Source organism: Aspergillus welwitschiae, assembly GCF_003344945.1.
Source record: "Aspergillus welwitschiae strain CBS 139.54b unplaced genomic scaffold BDQ94scaffold_46, whole genome shotgun sequence".
NCBI lineage: Eukaryota > Fungi > Ascomycota > Eurotiomycetes > Eurotiales > Aspergillaceae > Aspergillus > Aspergillus welwitschiae.
In genome coordinates this window covers 195,310-217,724 of record NW_020798740.1, presented here as the reverse complement: position 1 = coordinate 217,724, position 22,415 = coordinate 195,310, and the positions used below count along the sequence as shown (strand labels likewise).

General features: G+C 48.1%; 8 protein-coding genes across 8 annotated transcripts; 3 read left to right on the top strand and 5 right to left on the bottom strand.

Moving 5' to 3' along the window:
* Positions 1 to 27: 27 nt before the first annotated feature.
* Positions 28 to 3,209, top strand: BDQ94DRAFT_183593 (fungal specific transcription factor domain-containing protein; the record flags this gene model as incomplete). Its single annotated transcript, XM_026774452.1, has 9 exons — positions 28 to 51; positions 481 to 683; positions 767 to 790; positions 926 to 964; positions 1,016 to 1,309; positions 1,463 to 1,790; positions 1,873 to 2,307; positions 2,366 to 2,601; positions 2,661 to 3,209. 9 exons carry the CDS (start codon positions 28 to 30, stop codon positions 3,085 to 3,087), a joined length of 2,010 nt encoding a protein of 669 aa, XP_026621398.1. The 3' UTR covers positions 3,088 to 3,209.
* A 49-nt stretch (positions 3,210 to 3,258) lies between these two features.
* Positions 3,259 to 4,671, bottom strand: BDQ94DRAFT_183592 (transferase family-domain-containing protein; the record flags this gene model as incomplete). Its single annotated transcript, XM_026774451.1, has 1 exon — positions 3,259 to 4,671. The coding sequence occupies one exon, from the start codon at positions 4,669 to 4,671 to the stop codon at positions 3,259 to 3,261; it is 1,413 nt and encodes a 470-aa protein (XP_026621397.1).
* Positions 4,672 to 5,809: 1,138 nt separating this feature from the next.
* On the top strand, positions 5,810 to 6,845 carry BDQ94DRAFT_152246 (Dabb family protein). The gene is made up of 4 exons (XM_026767928.1): positions 5,810 to 5,858; positions 5,912 to 6,109; positions 6,170 to 6,280; positions 6,342 to 6,845. The coding sequence occupies exons 2-4, from the start codon at positions 5,918 to 5,920 to the stop codon at positions 6,495 to 6,497; spliced, it is 459 nt and encodes a 152-aa protein (XP_026621396.1). The 5' UTR covers positions 5,810 to 5,858; positions 5,912 to 5,917; the 3' UTR covers positions 6,498 to 6,845.
* Positions 6,846 to 7,023: 178 nt separating this feature from the next.
* On the top strand, positions 7,024 to 8,391 carry BDQ94DRAFT_174844 (TauD/TfdA family dioxygenase; the record flags this gene model as incomplete). The annotated part of the gene is made up of 4 exons (XM_026772412.1): positions 7,024 to 7,273; positions 7,323 to 7,809; positions 7,866 to 8,171; positions 8,235 to 8,391. 4 exons carry the CDS (start codon positions 7,024 to 7,026, stop codon positions 8,389 to 8,391), a joined length of 1,200 nt encoding a protein of 399 aa, XP_026621395.1.
* A 5,374-nt stretch (positions 8,392 to 13,765) lies between these two features.
* On the bottom strand, positions 13,766 to 14,358 carry BDQ94DRAFT_174843 (uncharacterized protein; the record flags this gene model as incomplete). The annotated part of the gene is made up of 2 exons (XM_026772411.1): positions 13,766 to 14,134; positions 14,185 to 14,358. 2 exons carry the CDS (start codon positions 14,356 to 14,358, stop codon positions 13,766 to 13,768), a joined length of 543 nt encoding a protein of 180 aa, XP_026621394.1.
* A 1,167-nt stretch (positions 14,359 to 15,525) lies between these two features.
* Positions 15,526 to 15,954, bottom strand: BDQ94DRAFT_174842 (uncharacterized protein; the record flags this gene model as incomplete). The annotated part of the gene is made up of 1 exon (XM_026772410.1): positions 15,526 to 15,954. The coding sequence occupies one exon, from the start codon at positions 15,952 to 15,954 to the stop codon at positions 15,526 to 15,528; it is 429 nt and encodes a 142-aa protein (XP_026621393.1).
* A 3,135-nt stretch (positions 15,955 to 19,089) lies between these two features.
* On the bottom strand, positions 19,090 to 20,795 carry BDQ94DRAFT_162899 (general substrate transporter; the record flags this gene model as incomplete). Its single annotated transcript, XM_026769630.1, has 2 exons — positions 19,090 to 20,376; positions 20,436 to 20,795. The coding sequence occupies 2 exons, from the start codon at positions 20,793 to 20,795 to the stop codon at positions 19,090 to 19,092; spliced, it is 1,647 nt and encodes a 548-aa protein (XP_026621392.1).
* A 132-nt stretch (positions 20,796 to 20,927) lies between these two features.
* BDQ94DRAFT_162898 (uncharacterized protein) lies at positions 20,928 to 22,349 on the bottom strand (the record flags this gene model as incomplete). The annotated part of the gene is made up of 7 exons (XM_026769629.1): positions 20,928 to 21,156; positions 21,233 to 21,274; positions 21,370 to 21,457; positions 21,549 to 21,689; positions 21,784 to 22,053; positions 22,143 to 22,304; positions 22,337 to 22,349. The coding sequence occupies 7 exons, from the start codon at positions 22,347 to 22,349 to the stop codon at positions 20,928 to 20,930; spliced, it is 945 nt and encodes a 314-aa protein (XP_026621391.1).
* Positions 22,350 to 22,415: the final 66 nt, after the last annotated feature.

Genomic DNA, 22,415 nt, shown 5'->3' with positions numbered 1-22,415 from the left:
GAAGCTAAAGTTTTGATAGAACGGTCAATGGCCGATTGTCCAGTGCCGGGGGTGAGTGAAGAAGACTGACCGACATTGTATTACGTTATTTTGACAGGACTTCAGGATAGTATCTTTCATTGAATTGTAATGAATTGCCAGAGTCACTTATTTGTACCCCCTGCTATGATAATATTCCATCAATTGTCCTTTATATATTTTTGTCGGGCGGTCGGACTTGTGGACCCGAATGTCCGGGATGATCGGAGTTGGACAGATACATCGAAATAATAAAACATAAATTATATTGTATCAAAGCTCTCGCTTAGGGGAAAAAAAAAAAAAAAAAAAAAAAAAAAAAAAAAAAAAAAAAAAAAAAAAAAAAAAAAAAAAAAAAAAAAAAAAAAAAAAATTAGGAATAAAAATCACCCAGATTGTGCCACGCAAACTGGTAAGGTCAAACTTTTGGGTATCTCTCGGACTCGGCTGTGCTAATGTTAGCAGCTTGAGACATGCCGAGAGTGGCGATATTCCGCTACTTCGGAGGTACGGGCCCGCGGAGCCGCGGTCCCGGAAGGTCAGAACTTGCAACTCTCTTCGTTCAGCACGAAGCCATTGTCAACATACCATTCTCTGCAGAATTTGATATGTCATCGCCGAGCGCTCAGGAAACCATACAGGAGAGGCGACACCGGCTCTCGTTAGTCCCTCGGGCGGTAAGCTCCCCAGTCCCGCCTCTCTCTCTCTATTTTCTCTCTCTGTCTCTCGCAAGGCTAATATGACGTAGTGCGAAGGATGTAAAGTACGCAAAGTACGTGCAATACGGAGTAGAATCATAGTAAGACGATGGAAGCTGAGATGAAGTTTTGAAGATTCGCTGCGACCGCAAGATACCTTGTTCAAACTGCCAAGCATCCAAGATTACATGTCGACACCCAAATGACAGGACAAGGAATCAACTCCAGGCAGATAGAATAGCGCATCTGTACGTATCAGTTTGAATTTTTACTCTAGAATTTTTACTCACAATCTCTAGTGAGGCTCTAGTAGATAGCCTCGATAAACGTTTCCGTGATGTCGAGTCTAAGCTCGTTGCATTGCAGAGTCCAAATCCTAACCTAGTGGCGCAAAGTGCAACCAATCAGACTGTCATATCTGCTGGAACTGGCCATATAGAAGGCTGCCATATATATGAGGGAGACTCTTCGTTCACAAGTCAGTCGCTTCAAGCAAGTAGAAGTGCTCAAGACACAGCTCTCTCTGGCAACATCCCAGATATTGAACACTCGCTTGATCACATACAAAAGACCCTGCACGATTCGCAAGAGTTGTCCAGAAAGAGCTTCTATTTTAACAAATCATCTTCAAAGCCTTTGATACATACTGAAACCCTTCCTGCTACGTTGGTCACCAGCGTTCTCCGGAGAATGAGAGGTAAGCCATGTCCATCCCACACGAAAGTCACCTTTTTGCTGTTACCAAGCTTCCTTGTCTTCATACTAACGAATAACCCAGCCCGTCATCCTATCTTTCTATCTTCATATGCAATAAGTGACCTCGAAATTGTCGAAGATCTTTGTAAAAGCGTCCTTTCCGAAACAAGCCGTGCATCTGTCGGCCAGGTGGCCAGCATGCATGGTGTCCTATTCTTTGTCCTGAAGGAGTTTATAGCAATGAATGATGAGCTGTGTCAGAAATTTGACCTCACCACACACCTTGATCATTGTGAGAAGGTTTTTGCCGCGGCAATGGAAACATATGACGTGCTTGCTGTCCCTAGCTTCGAAAACATTCTTGCTTTGACAATGGGTGTAAGTATCCCCTTTCTGTATAGAAACAAATTGAGTCGTTCATCCTATTGTTCATTTGGATCGTGAAGTAACCATAACCCAGATGGTCAAAGCTCAGGGCGAAGCGAAGCCCTCATTATACTGGAGGCTAGTTTCTGCCGCCGCAGCTCATTGCCAATCACTTGGATATCACCGTGAGACGACCTATAGGAACATTCTCTCTGGAAAGGCAGACAACATAAGACGTCTGTTTTGGACTGTGTATATTTTCGACAAAAACATGTCTCTCTTATTAGGTCGAGTATCGAACATGCAGGGTGTCATGATTGACGTACGGTATCCTGCGATATCATCAGACCTGGGTCGCCGAGCATGGGATGAATCTTTCATTATGGGAATCAGGTTGGCGGAATTTCAGGACCGGATATTCACTAGTCTCTATAATGCTGCAACGTCAATCAAGGATGCATCTGAGCGAGCACGGCTTATTAGTGACCTTGAATCTGCCATGGAACAATGGCATTTGGAACTGAAGCAGGTGAGACGAAACCATCAATACTATTTCATGTCCTGCACTGGCTGTTAACAGTTCCCAGATCAATCCAGAAGGAGTCAACAACATCCTAGTATTCAAGTTGTCCAGAACAAATTGGGATATTTCCTTCTACTCCACACTGACGCTGCTTCTCCATGCATCTTCAAAAACAGGCGAGGAGTCACAGATCAGCTCTCGTTGCTTCAATGCAGCCCGTAATAGTTTAATGGCTCATCTCAATTCCTTCCCTCAATACCAAAGCTCAAAGCTTCTTTCAGACGGTGAATACTTCAATTGGTCCGTTCTTCCCTCCCTCGCATCGCTGTCCCACTCTTACATTGACCGAAAATTACCAGGATTCTATTATTCTCATCCTTAACACCATTCCTCGTGATATTCCTCCACGCCATTTCTGAAAAAGACACTGAGAGCGTCGGGCTCCTTTCTCAAGTAGTTGGCACTTTTGAGACGTTTCGAAAGGTCTCCCATGGCGCGGAGCGTCTGTATCAAGTATGCACCACTTTTACCAACATTGCTGAGAAAATCATTCAATCACAGCAATCGTCGGTAGGGATATACGACCAGCAAGGAAACTCTCTTAGACTGCCCGATACACCGGGTAGCATGACTCGATTTCACCCTGAAGATTTGCAAGATATGCTTGATATAGAAAATGGCGACAGAGCCACCTCCTTGTATGCTAGTGACCTTCTGAACGAGTTTCTTAGCGGTGAGCCGTTTTCGTGGAATAGGTTCGATTATGATACTGGGAATGGTCAGTGATGAGAGATGAAAAGTCTTATCGTCTGGGGAGGGTGGGTTAGGCCAGGATCTTGGTACGACGATGATTAAGGCATGATTAACATCTCAACCCGACTCGGCATCTATGAAATATTCAGACAACCGAAATTTCTAATAGTTGTACACTACGATCATCTTGTTTATGTTACAACATCAAGCCTCACAGCTCTTACCACCACCAACTAGCGTCTGCCACATACTATCTCTTTCCAAGGACTCCATGTCATCACATCGCAGCATGACCATCACCTCAAGCCTTTCATCACAGACATTTCTCCGACGGGGTAGAACAATAGCCACACCATCTGCCTCCATGCAAGGCAATCTAACGAACTCCGGCTTTCCAAGCAATGGCCCAAAGTCCACACCATATAAATCCAAACCCGCCCAACTTGTAATAGTAAAATCACGAGAGCAGAACAAGTCCCAACCCGCGAAAAGCGACCTATAATCCTCCATGGAATCCACAAGCCGGTACGTCTCAGCAATAAAACGTGAGTCAATCGTCGCGGGTGACTGCGATTCGGAGATACGGTCGCATATCTTGGCAAGCGATCTTACTGGATCCTCATCGGCCGTCGCGAGATTAGCACAGGAGAAGTTTGCCAAGGCGTAGAGAACAACGTTTCCAAGGTATTGTTGGTTCCCGGGCATTGGTTGCAGATTGCCCGGTATGCGTGACCGACCGTTGACGGCTGTCACTAAGCGACTTGTTTGTCGTCTGAGATCAGGGTTGCGCTGTGCTCGTACACGAGTGATTGATGTCCAGAGAAGCGCGCAGAGGATAACATTGGTGGTCAATTGACGTTGTGCGGACTTCTGGAGGAGCTCTTTGAGCACGTTGATCCAATGGACTGGAATTTTAAATGTCTTGGACATGCATGATGCAAATTCTTTGGGTAGGACTGGTGGTTGTGTCGAGTATTCCGGATGCAATGCGAGGAGACGTTCAGATGAAAGCGAGGAGAGCTCGCGCAGATCAGGCGCCAGAGCCTTGGAAAGCTGCACGAGCCTATCACCATTTCCTTGTAGCTCGTAAGAGGGATAAGTCTGGCTGGGTTGGAGAATATTCTTCGCCCATAGTCGCACTACTTCCGAGAAGCCAGTTACATCGACTGCATTGTGATGCAAGCAGATGCATAAGCCCACACCCTGATCTGCGAAGCGGAAGAAGCTGGCAGCGGGGTCCCCTGTCTCAGAAGGGATGTTACCGAGCAAGCTTGGGAGTGCTGGCCAGACGTCGAGCGGGATGGATTTCATGGGCATATCTTGCGACGAAAGACTGGCATATGAGGCCGCTATCTGGCCTTTATCCTGCAGTCTCGGCATCTTGTCTGCATGGTGTCGGATTTCGAGGGAAGCTTTTTGATCCGTTGAAGTGATGAGAAAAACATTTCCGGCGATCCAAGGCACTTGTTTCGCAAGCTTTTCGAGGCCGCATTGAAGCTCCTGGCTGAGTTCTGTTGTTGGACTCGTCGTTGGGAAAACGAAGAGCACCCGGATGTAGGTTCTGGGCATAGGCAAGTCCAGCGGAGTCAAGTGCTCCACGTAGGTGTGGTCAGCCATGATTGCCTGGGTAGTTGAGAGATTATTGATTTCCTGGATAATAACTAGAAATAAAGAAGGGTTTTACCATGGTACAATGAATATTGAGACTAAATCACCTCTGAATGTCAGGGCCCGCGGGCCCGAGAGTCCGTCTGCCCGGGGGTCCGGCCCACAGTCGTCTTCGGAAGGAGGCGTGGTCAGCCTAGCTTTATGGCACTTCTCAGTAAAACTTTGGTATCCATTGAGAGGGATACCGGTGCCCCAGCTGGATTAGTTGTGGCCATGGTCTATGTGAAGCTGCTGATCAGCTGCTGGCAGGCGGGAAGCTGAGTGAAACATTCATTGCGCGAAGCTTGTGCAATCACCAAATATTATGTACAGTATTTATCTAATCAGGAGAGAGGAGTTATTTCTCTCGTGGGATTTCACGAAGTAGGATGCCGATTGGCTCACCATTTGGTCCAGATATGAATTTTGTTAAATTATTGGCCTTCAATTTCTACACCTGCATCCGGCTGAGATGTTATATTCAAAGCCGACGGTAATTCCCCTTGCGGGATGAGAGCCTCTATGATTCTCCAAGGCCGCCATGGAACCCGTGGTGTCATTGTCGGCATCCCGCTTTTGGTATAGAAGCCTGAGGCGTGAAGGCTCGCGATAAGTGATGCAAGGTCAACTTTTCAGACCGGACTAATAACCCCGAGTCTTGGCCCGCGGACATGTCCCTACATATGGAGTCGACATCGCGCTGCTTCTTTTTATCTCTCTGTATGGGGCGGAGGGATGAAAATGGTTATAAAGCTATGAATACTGAGCTTTGGATAAGTGCGCTGGAACTGCTCTATTGATTGCGAGCACCATGTGTATTCATTCTAGGCGGCATTGCACCAAGCCCACTTTTTCCATCTACTACGATCAAGATAAGTAGGAAAGAAATCAGGGGTACTCAGAGTATTTCAAGTAGTATATGTCGAAGTAGTAGGTAGAAATGACAGCATAATAAAAAAAGAGTTCTTGAAAGGACCGGATACGTATTTCCAGAACATAGGTACATTCCAAGTTTCATTGATCATAAGTAACCGGTGGCTGATGTGGGTCTAGTGACACCACAACCAGCCGTCAAATGGGAGACTGAATAACTTGTCTACTAAGGGGCACTACTAGTTTGACGAAAGAGTCGGGTGGATTACAAATTATGTCTCCGAGTAAGCATCCGAACCTGTTGACGTTCGGAGGTAGCCACTGATCTACCCCGCAGCTAAACATGGTGGCTCCCAGGCGACAAGCAGTCACTCTAATTATCATCACCATCCTTGTTCTCTTCACCATCATCCTCTGGAAGCATCCATCTGGTCTTTTACCAGTTCTCTCACATCAACCATCGCCCAACATGTCAATCACGCACATTGTCATGTTTCAATTCAAAGACGGGGTCAGCCCCGAAGTAATCAAAGATGTAAGTTACAGCAGCCCACCTAGCGCTTATCCACATCTAACATAAGGACGTGTCAAAAAGGTGTGCTCTCGGATGCTAGCTCTAAAAGATAATTGTATACACCCCACCTCTCAGAAGCCATACATTCAGGCCGCATCGGGCGGATTGGATAATTCGCCCGAAGGCATCCAAGTAAGTGACGAACCACTGTCCTATCTTTCGATTGCATGCCTGACACAGAAGCAAACTGAAGCATGGAATCACCCATGCTTTTGTCGTACATTTCGCGAGCGCCGAAGATCGCGATTATTATGTGGCCAAGGATCCAGCCCATCAAGCATTCGTCAAGAGTCTGAACGGTATCATTGAGAAGGTGCAGGCGATTGACTTTACTGATCGCGTTTATTGACCTGTTGGACCGAATGAGCATTATAGACGAATACTGAATGCTAATGAATCGTCAAGAACGGGAATGTTTTCGAATCCCTTCGTTCCTTGGAGACAATACGTACAGTGTCTTTATTAGGTGGAGTATAACTTTGCTGCTGGAAAGTGATAGCATTGCCAATATTTGACGCTTATGTCTCAAGATAGAATGTGGCTGAGAGACGATCACTCATTATGTAATATGGCATGTTGATAAAGCGTTATCAGCCAAGGTTCAAAGAGAAGAGCCCCTCGTTTCAAGTATCTGCCGATATCCAATTTTGGAGATATGGCGACTCTTGTGCAACTTATTCTGTCATCGCCGTGCGGGGCCTCGACGAATAACAGCCTACCATTTGCTAAACGGCATCGGCATCGTAATGCTAGTTTGAGATGGTGTGATTGCAACACCATTTATATACTAGAACCCAGACCGGTCTTATCAGATCTTTGTTTCTTTTTCTGCAGACATCACATTCGAGTTATTCCATATCACCACTACATCCACCATGGTTGAGGTTCAAACACTTGTCCAGCCGGACATCCAATACCACCCCGACTACACCAAATACACAGCCCGCACCGAGCGTCGCATCGCAACTGAAACCTTGCCCAAGACTTTGCCCCAAGGATTCCCCGAGCATCTGGACTCTCCCTTGGTATGGGAGGGAACAGAAGTAGAGAAACGCGATGAATGGATCTACCAATTGAATGATGCGCAGCTTGACGAAATCGACCAAGCCCTGCAGTTCTTCAAATGTAATTCTTCCCCATCTCCGAGTAATGTATATCGCTAACACACTTACAGCCAAGAACCTCTCCCTAGGTTCAATCAACCAATCCACCTTCCCCTTACCAACCCTCCACCCCATTCTTCGCGATCTTTCCCGCGAAATCCACCTAGGCCGAGGCTTCGTTGTCGTCCGCGGCCTGCGCATCGACCACTACACCCGCGAAGACAACATTATTATCTACGCCGGCGTGTCCTCCCACATCGGGAACTACCGCGGAAGACAAGAGGACAACCGTGTTAAGGGCACACCCTCCCGTGTGCTATCCCACATCAAAGATATCTCCAACAAAGTCCAGCCGGGCACTATCGGCGCGCCGTCCAACACCGCTGACAAGCAAGTTTTCCACACCGACTCGGGGGATATCATCTCCCTGCTCTGTCTCCAGGAAGCTGCAGAGGGCGGAGAAAGCAAGCTTGCTAGTAGCTGGCACGTCTACAACATTCTTGCTAGGGAGAGGCCGGATTTGATTCATACGCTTACGCAGGATTGGCCGTTCGATGGGTACATACTCTTCATGCTATTAATTTGATACGATTGTCACTAATATGGGAGGGCAGATTCTCCAATCCCACACAGCCATACAGCACCCGCCCCCTTCTCTACCACCAACCTGCCACATCTAGCACCCCGGAGCGAGTGCTGATCCAATACGCCCGCCGCTACTTTACAGGCTTCATGGCGCAGCCTCGCTCGACCAACATCCCGCCCATCACTGAAGCACAGGCAGAAGCACTCGATGCACTGCATTTCCTGGCTGAGAAGCACAGTGCCTCGCTTGGATTCCAGAAGGGAGATATTCAGTATGTGAACAATCTGAGTATCTTTCATGCGAGAAATGGGTTTACGGATGGGCCTGGGAAGGAGTAAGTGATTTTTTTATCGTATTGTATTCTATCAATAAGTGCGATGGTGACTGACGGATATAGGCGCCATTTACTCCGACTTTGGTTGAGGGATCCTGAGTACGCATGGGAGACTCCGGAGCCGTTGCGGAAGAGATGGGATAGTTTGTATAAAGATCTAGAGCCGGAGGAGCAGGACTTTCCTCTCGAGCCGAGGATTAGGGGGAATACGACCTCCTAGAAATGTGTTCATACTGGATTAAAGATGGCGACGTATCTATCCCTCAATTTAACTCAACTGAAAGTGTTCTCATACTTGACTGATCCCCGCTAAGTAAGATGCTAGCTACGTGGGCGCTTCACCGTGTGAAGCAAAGAATATGGCCAGGAAAGCCTCAAATAGCACAGACTTCGCATTAATCACATATGAGTCACCAAGCAATGCAGGCTACGATATAGGAAGGTCGTCGTCGTAGCTAAATACAACTAAGCATAGAAAGTGATGCAAAGCGCAGTCATACAAAAGGTAGAAGTAAAAAGTGTAAACGAGTGTCATAGCTAGCTGGCCAGCTGCCTGCGACTTACCACCCCCTTCGCTCTTCGTCCATATTGTTGCTTCATTCCAACATGTGCGTTTCTTCCGATATGCTTTGCCTTCCCCAGATGACTCAATCCGGGGCGTATCTAGTTCCTTCTACCCAGCGTGTTCAGCGTCTATCTATCTATATTTCAAATAAAGTTCTTTTTCGGGAAAGCGATCGGTTTTGCTTGATCAGAAGATCGCCAGCCCACCGACTCATGGGCTAGACAATATCGCAACGCACAAGGAGTCACAAGATGTTTCTTTCTAGAGAAGCATTGAATGATCAAGTTTGAAGCTTGCACCAGACCTTACTTGTTTGTCTTCTTTTTACCAGACAACCATGGCCTGATCTCCTTTAGCTTGCGGGCACGTTTCCTGTAACCGGATGATACAAACTCCTGTGACACTTTCACCCACCACTGTCTTTGCCATTTCACTGCCATTGAATGCCTTATTTGTGACCGCGAGCAAACATTATTTGCCCCAGACATTACTCCTTGCGCAATTACCCTCTTCACAATCGACGTTGACTCTCCCCGCCTTAAACCACTCACAGTGAACAGTCGGTTTGGTGGACACATTAACAACCATTCAAATCATATACAATACCATCCAGAATAGCCGTAATTCTGGCTCACTGTGCATAAGGTAAGATGTATGGTGATTAGAAGTCGTTGTATGGATTTCCCTAAGGCTCTTCCTCCACAACGCAATAATCGCACCATTTCCACCTTTCATTATAAGGACCCGCAGCATTTCTTGTGATTGTACCGCTATTTAACAGCTTCATAGGTGCCAATCTAAAAGGGTGCAAGCGCTTGTGTTTCAGATCGTCTATCTTTCATCAGCTAGCGCTTCTCGGCCATCTCTTGGGATAGCGCACTGGAGACGGCCGAGCCAGTAGATATTTGTACTCCGTCTGTATAGTGGAGGAGTACTCTTTTGGGAACGATTGAGCGCGTGCTGAAGGGCTCGCCATGGTCAATGGATAAGGAAGACTCTGGGAAGAACAACCAAGAGCCGCCTGGGTTGGTTCTTTCGCCGGAACCGTCATTTCCGGCACAGGAGTCTTTCAACATCTTTTTATATGGTAGCACGGTACAGGAGTCCTGCTTTCCTCCCTTATCTCATTCCTTGGCATTATAAATGAGTATCCTTTCCTTGCGGTATTGTGAGCCCCTTGCCTAGTTTCAACGCCGTCAAGCTTGTACCCTTCATCGACTTCGTTTGACTCTCCTGTTTGGCATTTCTTTCAACGCTGTGATAAGCTTGAATTGTAATCTAGGTCGTTTTTATTATTGCTTTGGTCTCTCATCACATGGCTTGAGTAATGCTTGAGCACCTGTGCCTGGGAATCAACACTGGTTTGTTTTCAGTCCCGCGTGGTTGGGAAACGCTATTCACAATTAACGTCGGACATAAGTAGCGTGCAGTATAGAAGACCCACGGTCGGCTCAGGCGACAATGTCATTTTGTCTCTGGGTTATATTGCAGACATTGATGAAAGCGACAGTCTGGACGTGTATATATCTCGATAGTATATGTCCTAACAAGTGTGCCGGAAGAACAGATGTTCAATTCCCGGCGTTCCTCGAAAATGTGACTCATAAGTGTAAAGGCAAAATAGCCTAACTGAGGCTAGCTTTGTCGCTTGGAGGTTTCGGTTGAAGTGCTTGAGAGGAATAGCCTATCCAAGGAATTTGAGTATTGTTGACACCGCTCGCTGAGGCCGTAAAGCCCCTTTCCTGTTTCCTTTCTCGCCACTTGGAACAGCATTCATATTGTATATAGAAAACCTCAATGTTGGGGAATAGTGAGAGATTGCCTTTTTCTCTCGTAGAAAAGCTGTACTCAAAAGGGCGGTTTGGAACTCAAAACAGTTTTTTGCAAGAGAACGCTTAAAGGTTGCACATATCAAATCCATTGACTGAGGTCTGTCCAATTCGTTGCTTGGAATGTTCATTACTTTGGGGCCCTGCTCCGTCATCTGTTATTTATCCCCAGAAAGGTCATTTCTGGGTTTTCTTCCGATTTGTACCTCTCCACGTTCTTCGCTGTCTTCTTCTCAGTTCTTCCCTGGCTCATGGGATGCGTGCTCTCGTCTTCCTTTTTGGGAATTCGGACCCGGAACCCTGTGGCGGCGTTCTCTTCCGCACGTTTTTTAGGAGGCAGATTCAGGGCTCTGCCATGATTTTGGGACTTCGGCTATCAGTATAGTAAGGATTGCCAGACGATATATCAATAGTGTCCCTCTTCCCCCAATGTGCTTAGGAACGGCCCGACCCAAACAATCGGTTCGGGTCACGTTGGAATTATACACATTTGCTTCCAGCATATCAACGGAAGCAATTCGGGTTAGCAACCGATCAAGGCACAAGCAGTCCACCATATTTCAAGAAGACAGGACAGTCAGCAACGCTTCTCCGGCGAGTTCATCCGAGCCCGAGTTCTAAACCTGGTGGCATAATGAAGACCCCATTCAGCAATGAAAGGGTTATGCCTAAGCAGAAGGCAAAGCGGCCATCTTATTGGCTTTCAGCTCTTATTTGAGCACTGATGCAATTACCACCCCGGAGAGTCTTTTCGGCTTCTCATTTGTTCCACTTGGCGAGAAGGATAACATGCTCAGATCTTGCTGTGGTCGATTTTCTGGACGAGACAATGCGACGGTCGTCTAGTAAAGTAAGAGAAAATGCTTCAGCATTGTCTGTCGCTGGTCACGTTGCTCGTATATCAACATTGCTCAGATTTCGAAGGATTCATCATTCTCTTTCTATTTTATTCTTAAACCATGCCATTCCAAGTGCGTCCACAAACACGCATGAACAGGCGTCTCATCGAACTCTAGATGACGTTTAATGGACACCATGTAAATGACGCTGTCCGTAACCCAGCTCTCCGGAACCTAGAGTCTCTAGTTTGAGTGTCTCCAGTGTGGGAATTGGTTCCTTCTCCGTCAATCGTGTGACACTTCACTACCGGCCAAGTCGACTTGTCGAAAACTCTTGCACTTCCTGCTGTGGTATCCCAATCCATTGTGCTGTGAGGATTTCCTTGTTCTCCAATGTGAGCAAGCTATGAGATAGTAATTCGCTTGGGCGACCCAAAGGCCGGATAACGTGTATCATGTCGCTTTAGACCCCGGTGTTTTCTAGGGCAACCATCTGTCAGATTCCTATCCAACGCCGATGAACCAGCGACAGACGTGGTCGTCCACAGTTTGGAAGAATCCACCACCCACAGCACGATCAGGCCATAAGGTTGTAGCCGTGTGAATGTAAAGGATGTTCATTCCGACCAGAGCATGGTTCAACGCTAATGCTTCGCCTGCCATGTATGGCACATTTTGTAGTGGGCGGTAGCTCCATCGGTACCTCGACAGAGCTGTCTGTATGATATCCTTGGAGCGTATGACATTAAGGGAGCGACATGTCTAGCAAGGAAGTATATCATTGCGTGAGTGTTCACAAGGGGAGTGTTCGTGGTAGGCGCTCTGATTGGGGTTCAGGTATGTTTTGAGGAGTCTGAATGTTTCTCGGTGACACTCTTAAATTTATTCGGAGTCGGGACTGTGACTGGAAGAACAACTGCAAGCAGAGGTGGCAGCCGTTCAGCCCTCTCTCGGGAACATCATTAGGGGGCCCGATTGCCTTTGTGCTTTGTATCAAACTCGGAGTCATGGATGTCACTCTTACCAGTTTTTCTAATTATGTTGCTTCAATTTCTGTCATGAGTTATCTTTTCTTGTTTTCTTTCATGTTGCTTTTTCCTTATTTTGATCTTCTGTAGTTCGCTTGTTCGTTCATTCGTTCATTTTGATCCCGTTCAATCTTGAAAGCTTTTGTGAATTTCTTTCTCTCTAGTGAGGTTCCGTCGCCAGATATCATATTCCTGTGAGTCTGTTATATCATTATATCCTCATCTCATGAGCAAGAGATGTTGTCCTTTTTATATCCTGGTTTTGACCCAGTCACCCTCGCGTAGACAAGGCCCGCCAGTTATTCCAACATCAACAGCAGCTGTTCATATGTCACGCCACGAGACATTAAGGAGGGACACATATCTGAGCAGCTAATTACACAGATTTGTGGGGATAGTTATATCAGATTAATACCTTCCATGTTCCATTGCTCCGTCGTCGCATTTCAAATGCCAGCGTATATCGAAGACGCGTCGAAGGTATCTTGCGTCTTGCTTTCATGACTTCCCCCAATTCTTTCCGGCCTCAGAGCCAGTACTAGAAGTATCTGGTATGCCTTTTAATCCTAGCTCTGCACATGTTCTGCTGCTGGACCCACTTCATGCACCTTTTGGCCTTCCATTTCGGTCAAGAAAAGCGAGCAGATATGGACCATTAAATGGCATTCGGCTTCGTGGTGTAAAGACACGGTGTTGCTTGACATTGTCATTGTCGCCATCTTCGTAGATGATACCCATTACATTCACTCCCAAGCTACTCCACCGATCACCATCGCCAGCCAGCCTCTTAACCATAATGTGATCTGCTTGCACTTGAGTGGGTGGATGTCTGGAAGGGAGCCTTCACTGTATGCCTTCTGGTATGAACCATCCAGCAGATCGATGATTGTTATCGATTTGTACACATTGCTCAGTCGTTCTAAGAACTGCCGTTTGCCATTCGAGCAGTTACTGGCTGATTGACCACCTCAAAACAGGTGATGTAGGATAGGACATACACAAGCCCTATGTTGTTGGGAAGGATTAGAATAAAGCCTTCCTCGCAGTTCTACTGAATGGGTTGTGTCTGCGCGTGTCATCGTATATAAGTAAGACTTTGTCCTGAAGTGTCGGTGAGTCAATGACCTTTCTGATTGATTTCTCTTGAACCTGAAGAGCAAGTCGAAGTTGAGGACCCTATTTGGGCCTCAAACGCACGAACAAATGAAAGACATTGGTTGTTCGAGCGTTGCAGTAGAGCCCTATATGGAATATCGTGGATGGCCAACAACCGTGCCCTTTCAAGCCCAACCAAGGGGAGGCCACCATAGTTGACTCCCACTCAACCTGAAGACTATATGCTGATCATGAACCTCATAGTGTGTTGGCAAATGTACCTCCTCTCTTGTTTGCTGCGGCCTTCTTCCACATGACGCCATTGTTGTTGGTCGGATACATCTGACTGTGTCTGGTACATTCGATGGCTTATGGACAAACAGCAGGTAACTTGGAGCACCGAGACCAGGTTATGGACGTCGAGAATGTTTGGAGAGAACTGTTCCGCATCCTTATCTTCGTTTTGGACGTTCGGACCGAGCCACGACGGAGGGTCGCACAATTCCCTTGTACCTTGAAAGAGAGGCTTTTGCGGGAACATATCGCTTAGGTCAAGATCAACATTCGAACCTCTTACTCCCCACCGTGAGGGGAGTAGTGATTCAAGCTTGCAGGGGAGTAGAAGTTAAGTTATATGCACTAGTGTATCAAACGAACCTGTGTGCCAGCTTTGACCAGATATTGCGATTGTACTTCACTAACCTGTTGGACATTGACCGTCTTGCGTTCTATCTGGAAGCGGGTCTCTACCTGGTTATATAATCGGGCTACTGCCTCCTGTTCGTTGAAGTCAGGCACTTCGTTGAGTTCCAGGTGCACCAGTAAAGCCATGATGACCACATGGCCTCTCCGAACAGTGATCTTCAGCCCCATTTTTTTTCCATATGAGGTCCCAGTTTATGGTAATCCCATCGAAATTTCTCTCTGTGGGATTCGGTGAGAAGACTGCGTCCCAAAGACACCTAAAAACCCAAGCTGTTGTGGTAGGTAAGAAGCGCGGAACAAGGATAAATCAACTTATGTCTCCAGGTAGGAGTGATATCAAGACCAGAAACACAGTAACAGTTCAAACGCACCACTTTCACCCGATGGAACGGCGATTGAGCTTTTTATGATTTGGTGCGACGCATGAACGCCAGGCACTATGCAACCGCGCAAAGATTTCTTGAAGACCATATTGGGCCACTTGACTTCATTTTGCAGGAGTAGAGGACAAGTAACAAGCCAGGTCAAACTGGGGTGTGCTTCATCAACCCGCATACCCGTTCTTCCGTTCTATTTCCGCCCGAGCGCAGGACTTTCGCGCTCGAGTACATTAGCCTAGAGCTTGCAGATTCTTGTCCTCCCTAGAATGTTGGACGTCTTGTTCACACCATTCCATCAGAGTGGGAATGCTTTGCTTGGAACCCCGAAGGCATCTCGTCTGGAGTCAAGGCACCAAATTTTTCTTTCGTGGGCAACGCCGTGTACAGAGAACATGATTCTCCCAGACTGACAATAACTCTGTGCCTGTATCTCATTCCGTTCTGCTGGTAGATGAGAAGCCTTGCTGGTGAGTCCAGGCTCATGACATTGGAGTATCAGCAAGGCACATCGCACCACCCCACTCCTATTGCCATAGGAGTCTTGCTTGAAGTAATTTTGGGAGCTCCGTCGACGTCCTTGAAGGAAGCAAATATATCATTGCATTTCACGTGGAATTTCCGTTTATAATGGCGATTCAGAAGGTTCACTGAACAAGGTAATCGGCTGGGTCTTTTGCATGGTATGCATGACGAGCAGGGGTTTCACCTGAGCAAAGGAGGCCGCAGCACAGTGTGCAATGGCCTGAAAATTAATGCTATTGATAAACAAGCAAATTAACATAATATATCGCACCTTGTCATTGTGTGAAGGTATTCGCTGGTTATCTTCTTCTTCACCAAATTGTGGGCATAGAATGGCCCAGAGGCGCATTGTCTGATGATTTGGTCCTGATATAGCCATTAACATGAAAGCTCAATTGTTCCATTTTGCCAAAGGGACCGACGGGCGAATGCTAGGACGGTGGTGAAGCGTAGCCAGCTCGTCATGGACCTCCCCTGTAATACGCTTCACCACTTCATCCATTATAGTATCGGGATCCGTCATATCCGTCTCCCTCGGCTTCTCATATGTCTTCAGCTTAACCAGTCTTCCCTCCCGGACCACCCAGCCTTCCACTGTGAAGCCCTCCTTCGAGTCATTCAGCATTGGGGCTAGCCCGGTACAAAGAATTGTCATTACCCCGGGCAGAGCCTTCCGCAGGTTGCGATTTGCAAGGTAGATATTGAACGTGCCAGGGACGCGATACTCGTACACATATACCGCCCGCGCCTGGTCGCACCGAAGATTTCTGCCGATACACTGAATTGCAAGTGCCTGAGATGTTGGTGGCGAAAAGAGCATGAGGCCCTCTTAGCAACCACAGTGGTGATAAGAATGTGACCAACAATGAACTAGGACCGCACACGTTGTATTGCCATCGAGATGGGGTGCTAGGAGAAAAGCCAGCCATTGCCTGTGAAAACGAAACCATGTACCAGAGGATTCCGCTTCAGGTCTGCGGCCAAATAATTATTCGCTGCCGGAGATGATGATTTCATCCACTAGATCAAGTAGCACTGGATATCGATGTTCTCAATCCGTCTGGCCATAGGCTGTGTATGTGTTTGCTTCCCAACCAGACCTGGGTATCCCCTACTATAATTTGCCATTAAGAACAGGCCTTGGAATAACTCAACTGTTGCTTTCCTTTCCTCCCTTTCCTTTTTCTCTGACTATATGTTGATTCTTATTTATATTTCGTCTCGTTTTCCTTTTCTGTACCTTTGCTCTTCTGGGAAACACCTAGTAACAGTATGAAGATGTCCAAGACTGCTGGAATGAGTAGAGTGCCTCAACAACCCATCGTAGCTTTCAAAATTCGACAGTCACTGTGGTCAGAGTCTCGGTTTTACTATGTCACCTTTTAAGCCACCCAGTAGACTGAACATTCGCCAACATTTTCCAACCGGGGAAGATGGCTCAACACTACCCCTTCCCCGGTATATACCGGGAGCAGCCAATATCACAATAGGATCGCAAAAGCTCAGCACATATAGCCATGTCTGCAAAGCCGTCCAATCGACCAGATGCCACCAACGCTCCCATCCAACTCTTCATGTTGGAGGGAACGAGAAGCCGGCCAATATTAATAGGACACTTCCATGCTAGTCGTTGCAGAAGGCCGCATGAGTAGCGTTGGTTGGGTCCGCAGTGTCTGCAACAGGCAGCTGTCCGCAAAGGAGGGTAGTATGGGGATAGTAGCTTCCCTATATCTGTTGATGGTATTATGGAACGCAATAGGCCGAACTATGTGCCTTTGCGCCATTATTTGAGAGGGTGCTATCGAGCCAGACCATCACGATGTTGTATGCACGAGCATCTAGGAAGTAATTCCAGATAACCTGTTGGACGTCATCTTTAGCAGTAATCCTTTGATGCAGCAATGCATGTCTCTGCTTATCCAGAAATTCCCACAATTCATCACTTACTTCTGTATAGGAATGGTAGGTTATAAACTAGTCTCCTGTCTTCTGGCAGGCTGTGATCCCAGGCCATTCCCATTTCGTGGAGTGCAGGATTCCCAAAGAATAGGCATTGTACAATCGGATGGAAATTCTGAATAGAGCCACCTTTACCATGTCGTGTCAAGTTACTGACCAGTAGACCAAAAACGATGTATTGCGTCTATCTGGACAGCAGATCGAGATATATCGCAACATGTTGGATCTAACCAGATTAGTGGGGAATTAATAGAAAGTAATAGATAGCAATACCTGTTGGTGAAGATTATTGATGCCCTCTCTTGATAGTTGGTTGACATTCACACTAGCCAAGGGATCAGTTTACGTCCACGGGAACGGCAGAAGTTGAGAATTACCTGCCACGTTATCCAAGTTCCTTCGAACAAAACATCATTCGTCGTAGAAACCCCTTGAGGCCTCTGCCTAATACCTGGAATGCCATCATGGAGAACTTGGCAATATTGGGTTGATTGTATACCCGTTTATATCCGATTCAATCTCTGCTTCTGCTCTAACACAGTAGTTCTCTCTGTCTCTGTGTCGGTGGGTGCCTCTGGCTGGTATGTTGCTTGCTGGGAAGTGCAGAGAAGGCTGGAAATTCACGAGCTCTTATAGACCAGAGATCTAGCAGGTCACATGACCTATTCACTTTGACATCGGCGGGAGTTTCCATGACAAATTGACAAGCTTGAGCATTGACGGTGAAATTATTCTGGGGTAGATTGGAAAGCTCCGTGAAAGAAGCTGTTCTAGCCACGGAATCTCCAATACAGAAACTGTCAAGTCAGTGGCAAAGTGGTCTAGCCCGCACAGTTCACGAGTTCTTTGTAACTTTGACAAGGATGATTGAGGAGCACCCCGTGAAATAAATGGAATATTCCTCCGCGCATGGGAGGATCCCGTTTATTAAATGGAATTCTCCTTTATCACAAGCGACATCTCTGACATTTTTACGTAGAGGACTCCACTCAGCCTACGTAGCCTGAATTAGTGATTGTTATTATCCGCGAAAGAGAAGGGTGTTTCCGAAGCAGAAGGGAGATTTCCGATCAAATCAAAACAACAGCTGAATCTAGACGGGCCCATGTAGATAGGATGACGTACGAGCTATGATGCATCCCAAAGCGGAAATGCATCAAGGGAATACGGACGTTATGCGCATAGGGTATGATTATCAAGGAGTTCATTACAGCATCTAATAGAGATCGAATTATTTACTTCGTAGACGTTGTAGCCAGTATCTTGTCTATCCCGCTTTGTAATGCATCCAATAACCCAAGTCAAGACGACAGCGCCTCAGCTCGGAAATCCACGGCCGCGGTGCATGAAGAAATCACGACTCGGGCTACTCGGTGGCGTATTCCATGGAAACCTATATCCAGGTATGCATTCTCCGCATACCATGCAGGGGATACCAAAGACCGATACTCATGTACGAATTCCGAGTAGGAATCCTTTCTCACTACTTGGTAATTCTTAGTCGGAAATGCGCGGAAAGACATACCCATTCCCATTCCTCGTAACCATCCTTGTTAGAAGAGTGTCTTAAGTCGCGATGTTGAGATCAGACCATTTCATATCCTCAGTGATTTCCGTATGGCATGACACCGGCAACTGAAGACAGTCGCATCGGAAGCCGGATTCCGAAGGCAGTCGGGGAGTATAAAACATGCCGGGCTGAGGGGATGCCGAGTTAAGGGGTAGGATTGGTCGACACGGGAGGGGAAGGGATGGAGATAAAGTTAGGCTTTGTCTCCCCGTGGGGAGGCTCCGGGCTTACTTGCTCTGTGGATTGGAATACACACGATGGCTAATCCTAGTTTGTTAGGGATAATCTTGGTTTGTGCTACGCAATTCACCAATTATGGGACAGGTTTTTGGAATATGATGTCATGAATGTCGATCGATTTACAAAGTGCTACCTAAAGTACACATGGTCACACTCCACTTAGCCAGTAAGTGAAGTGATATGCGCCTAATGGCCCATCGGAATCGGCTTGTCCGCACTTCGCATCCGCTCCTCGATGATGTCTTTTCGCTCCTTGCGCAGCTGTCGAGCGTACCGGACCCCGAACCCGTGCTGGAACACTTCCTGGACTTCTTCCAGCACGAGGCCGGATACCTCGGGATAGAAGAAATAAATCCAGACGTAGGAGACGCCGCACAGGGCCGCGTAGAAGCCGAATGCTCCAGAGGGAGTCATTGATTTGGCCATGGTAAGGAAGGTGCTGGAGACAATAACGTTGCTTCCCCAGTTGGAGCAGGTCATCCACATGGTGCCCATGGCGCGCACCTCCAGCGGGAAGAAGTCGGTGCTCATCCAGGCGGTGTTGCCGACCGACACCCCATAGAACACCACGAACCAGATGATAAACACCAGAATGACGATAGCCGCTGGAGAGACTCCCGGGTTGAGGGGTTCTAGCGTTTCCATATCGACGGGAACCCAGTGGAAAGCGATCGCAACGGCGGCCATCCCCACCGCCATTCCCCAGGCTGTCGCCAGAAGCAAGCGTCGGCGACCCCAGCCATCCACCACCATCATGTTCACCCAAGTCATGATAAAGTTGGTGCCCGCGACCACTAACCCCACGGCCGTCGAGTTGTTGAACCCCACCAACGCAAACAGGGTTGAAGAGTAGTACATGAGGGCATTGAACCCACTCATTTGCGAGATGACCATTAACCCGCACGCACTAATCAACGCGCGCAAATTACTCCCCACGGTATGTAATTTCACGATCTTGGACCATCGGCTACCCGTGTCGTTGATCTCGCGCGCCTGATCGCAGGCCGCACGGATCGTGACCAACAGCGCGGCAATCTGCTCGTCCGTCGCAGCGCTGCTGTAGATGCGACACAGGACGCCGCGGGCTTCTTCGTCGTGCCCGTTGTAGATGAGATGGCGAGGCGATTCGGGACAAAACGGCATCATACAGCCGAGGATAATGGCGGGGAGAGCGCCCAGGCCGACCATGTAGCGCCAACCGTGGCTGACGCTCGCAAAGGCCGCTCCGATTGCATACGAGATGACCTGTCCTCCGGTGATGGACATGTTGTTTAGCCCAATTAGGCGACCGCGGGCGCCCGCGGGTGCGATCTCCGCAACGTACAGCGGCACCACCATCGCCGCCGAGCCTACGCCCAGCCCGACCACTACGCGACCCACCGCCATCTGCGCGATCGTATAGGCGGCAGCCTGGAGAACAGAGCCAACGACGAAGAGCACGCAGCCTAGGTAGATGGCCATCTTGCGACCAAACTGCGGATTGGGTTAGTTAGGTGCCTTTTGCTTTTGCGGCCGCGCAGGAAGCAACTTACTCGGTCTGCGGTGTTACCAGCGAAAATCGCCCCGATGAAGGCACCCCCGGAGCAGAGCGAGGTGATCATTTCTTTCTCAGAGCTGGTCACTGGACGATTGTTCAGGTCGTCCTTGAGCACCACCAACACCCCGGAAATAATACCCGTGTCGTAACCAAACAACATGCCGGCAATGGAGGCGGTTAGGGCCACCACCCACACGAACCAAGTAATGGGCAGCTCATTGACACTGGCTGCCAGAGCCTCGACATCAGTTGCATTATCGGCAACTTCAATATGTTTGGCATCGGACTTCAGATCCAGACTAGACTTGGGGTCATTGGCAACTTTCTCGCCGCCAAAGTCTTTCTCGGAAGACATGATTGAATGGTAGAGAAGTCGAGTTAGAGGAGCAATTGAGCCTGCTTTCCAAACCCCCGCTTTGAGGGCAGTAAACAAGTTGTTTATATAGTCATTCTCGTATGAGGTCAGACCTATAGCCTGGCTCGAATATCACTTCAATTGGTAGCCTAATGGTCGATCGTGGAGCCATGATCCAGTCAATAGCCGAAATGCGGGGGTGGGTGTCTGGGGAAGACCGTCGTCTGCCACCTCAGACGATGGATGGATGACGCTACATTCTTGGGCGTACTCCTGGCACTGCACTGCACGGTTGGCTGGTATTGGTTTGCTCAATGCGACTAGCTTGATTTTGGTTGGTCGGTGGAGTTGGTGCCAGAACCTTCTGTGCCAAATGCCTCATTTTACGGACCGCATCCTAATCACGGCAACCAACGGGAGAGCGTTTAGCAGCCCACTTCACGGACAACTCCCGCTCCCCAGATTGCTCAGGACGATGACTTCATGGACAATTGAGCCAGGGGCGTGGTGAGACACTTACATGCGGCATATTGGGCAAACAGGGGATACTCTCACAATTACCTGTTTCGTTCACCCCACGAAGCTAGTTATTCTCTCATCCCGTTTGCTGACAGATGCTGTGAGATGAAAGTTAGTATAATCCTCGTTGTGAGGATATTTCTCTGGAAATGCCACTCAATGGCCTAGCCGGGTCTTGTGCTGTACACTACATTCCTCGGGTCGGAATGCCATGTCGCCGTGCAGGTCGGAGACCTAGCCCATGGTCCATAGCCGGGTGGGCATTTGTTGAGGCGGATGCTGCCGTGCCCCATGCATGACGACCAATCGTGACGCAGATGGTAATCTCATCCCATGCCAAGCTGCACCTCCATCGATATCGGCCTTTGGCTGTCCCTGCCATACGGAGTCAGCAGCCGTCTTTCAGTTCACATCCTATGACTAGACACTTGTACTCACCATTACGCAATCGGTCTAGAATTGTTCAAACCAGGTATTGCGAATGTACGTCGCAACAACGATGGTCTGGCACTGCGAAAATATTGTGCTTCGAGAGTTGCAATGCCCTGTGAGCTCCGGATAACTAGACCCGGAGACGCGGCAACCCGGCAGGGAAGCGTATGCCTCGGTGTTGAAGAAGGCTTCCGCGTCGGCGCGCTGATAATCTTCGCCACTGCGCTAACTTGAGACTTGACCCGATGATCCCAGTAAGATCTTTCAGGGAGGTCTACTCCTCCAAATTTCCAGTACAGCTTGACCACTCATACATGACCCAGTCACTCTGCACCTTCGATCGTAATAGACTGAGTGCTTTGGGAGCATAGTCCCCCAGGTCTGTCATTTTGCAACCAGTGTTTCGGTGATCCATAGTATCCCAATAGCCGATGCATGACGTGAACCGGTTCAAGGCCTCTCCAAGAGAGTCAATCGAGTTTTCCCATCGTCTGCCCAATTGTACGCCCTGTCTCGATGGATCCACTTTATCGTATTCTCGGGAAAGCACGGGGTACACTGTTTCTTCGCCTATAGTCGCTGACACACACCGTTCACAAACATATCAGTCAGTGCAGGGGATGCTGCAAATCAAGGCGTGATGGTTTGGGCCTTCGAGGGCACCCGGGG

What these genes read in the sequence shown, in the direction of transcription:
- BDQ94DRAFT_152246 (XM_026767928.1), top strand. Translation starts at nt 5,918, where the DNA reads ATGGTGGCTCCCAGGCGACAAGCAGTCACTCTAATTATCATCACCATC. An exon ending in GCCCCGAAGTAATCAAAGAT is followed by an intron (nt 6,110 to 6,169) that starts GTAAGTTACAGC and finishes CGTGTCAAAAAG; the next exon opens with GTGTGCTCTCGGATGCTAGC. An exon ending in ATTCGCCCGAAGGCATCCAA is followed by an intron (nt 6,281 to 6,341) that starts GTAAGTGACGAA and finishes AGCAAACTGAAG; the next exon opens with CATGGAATCACCCATGCTTT.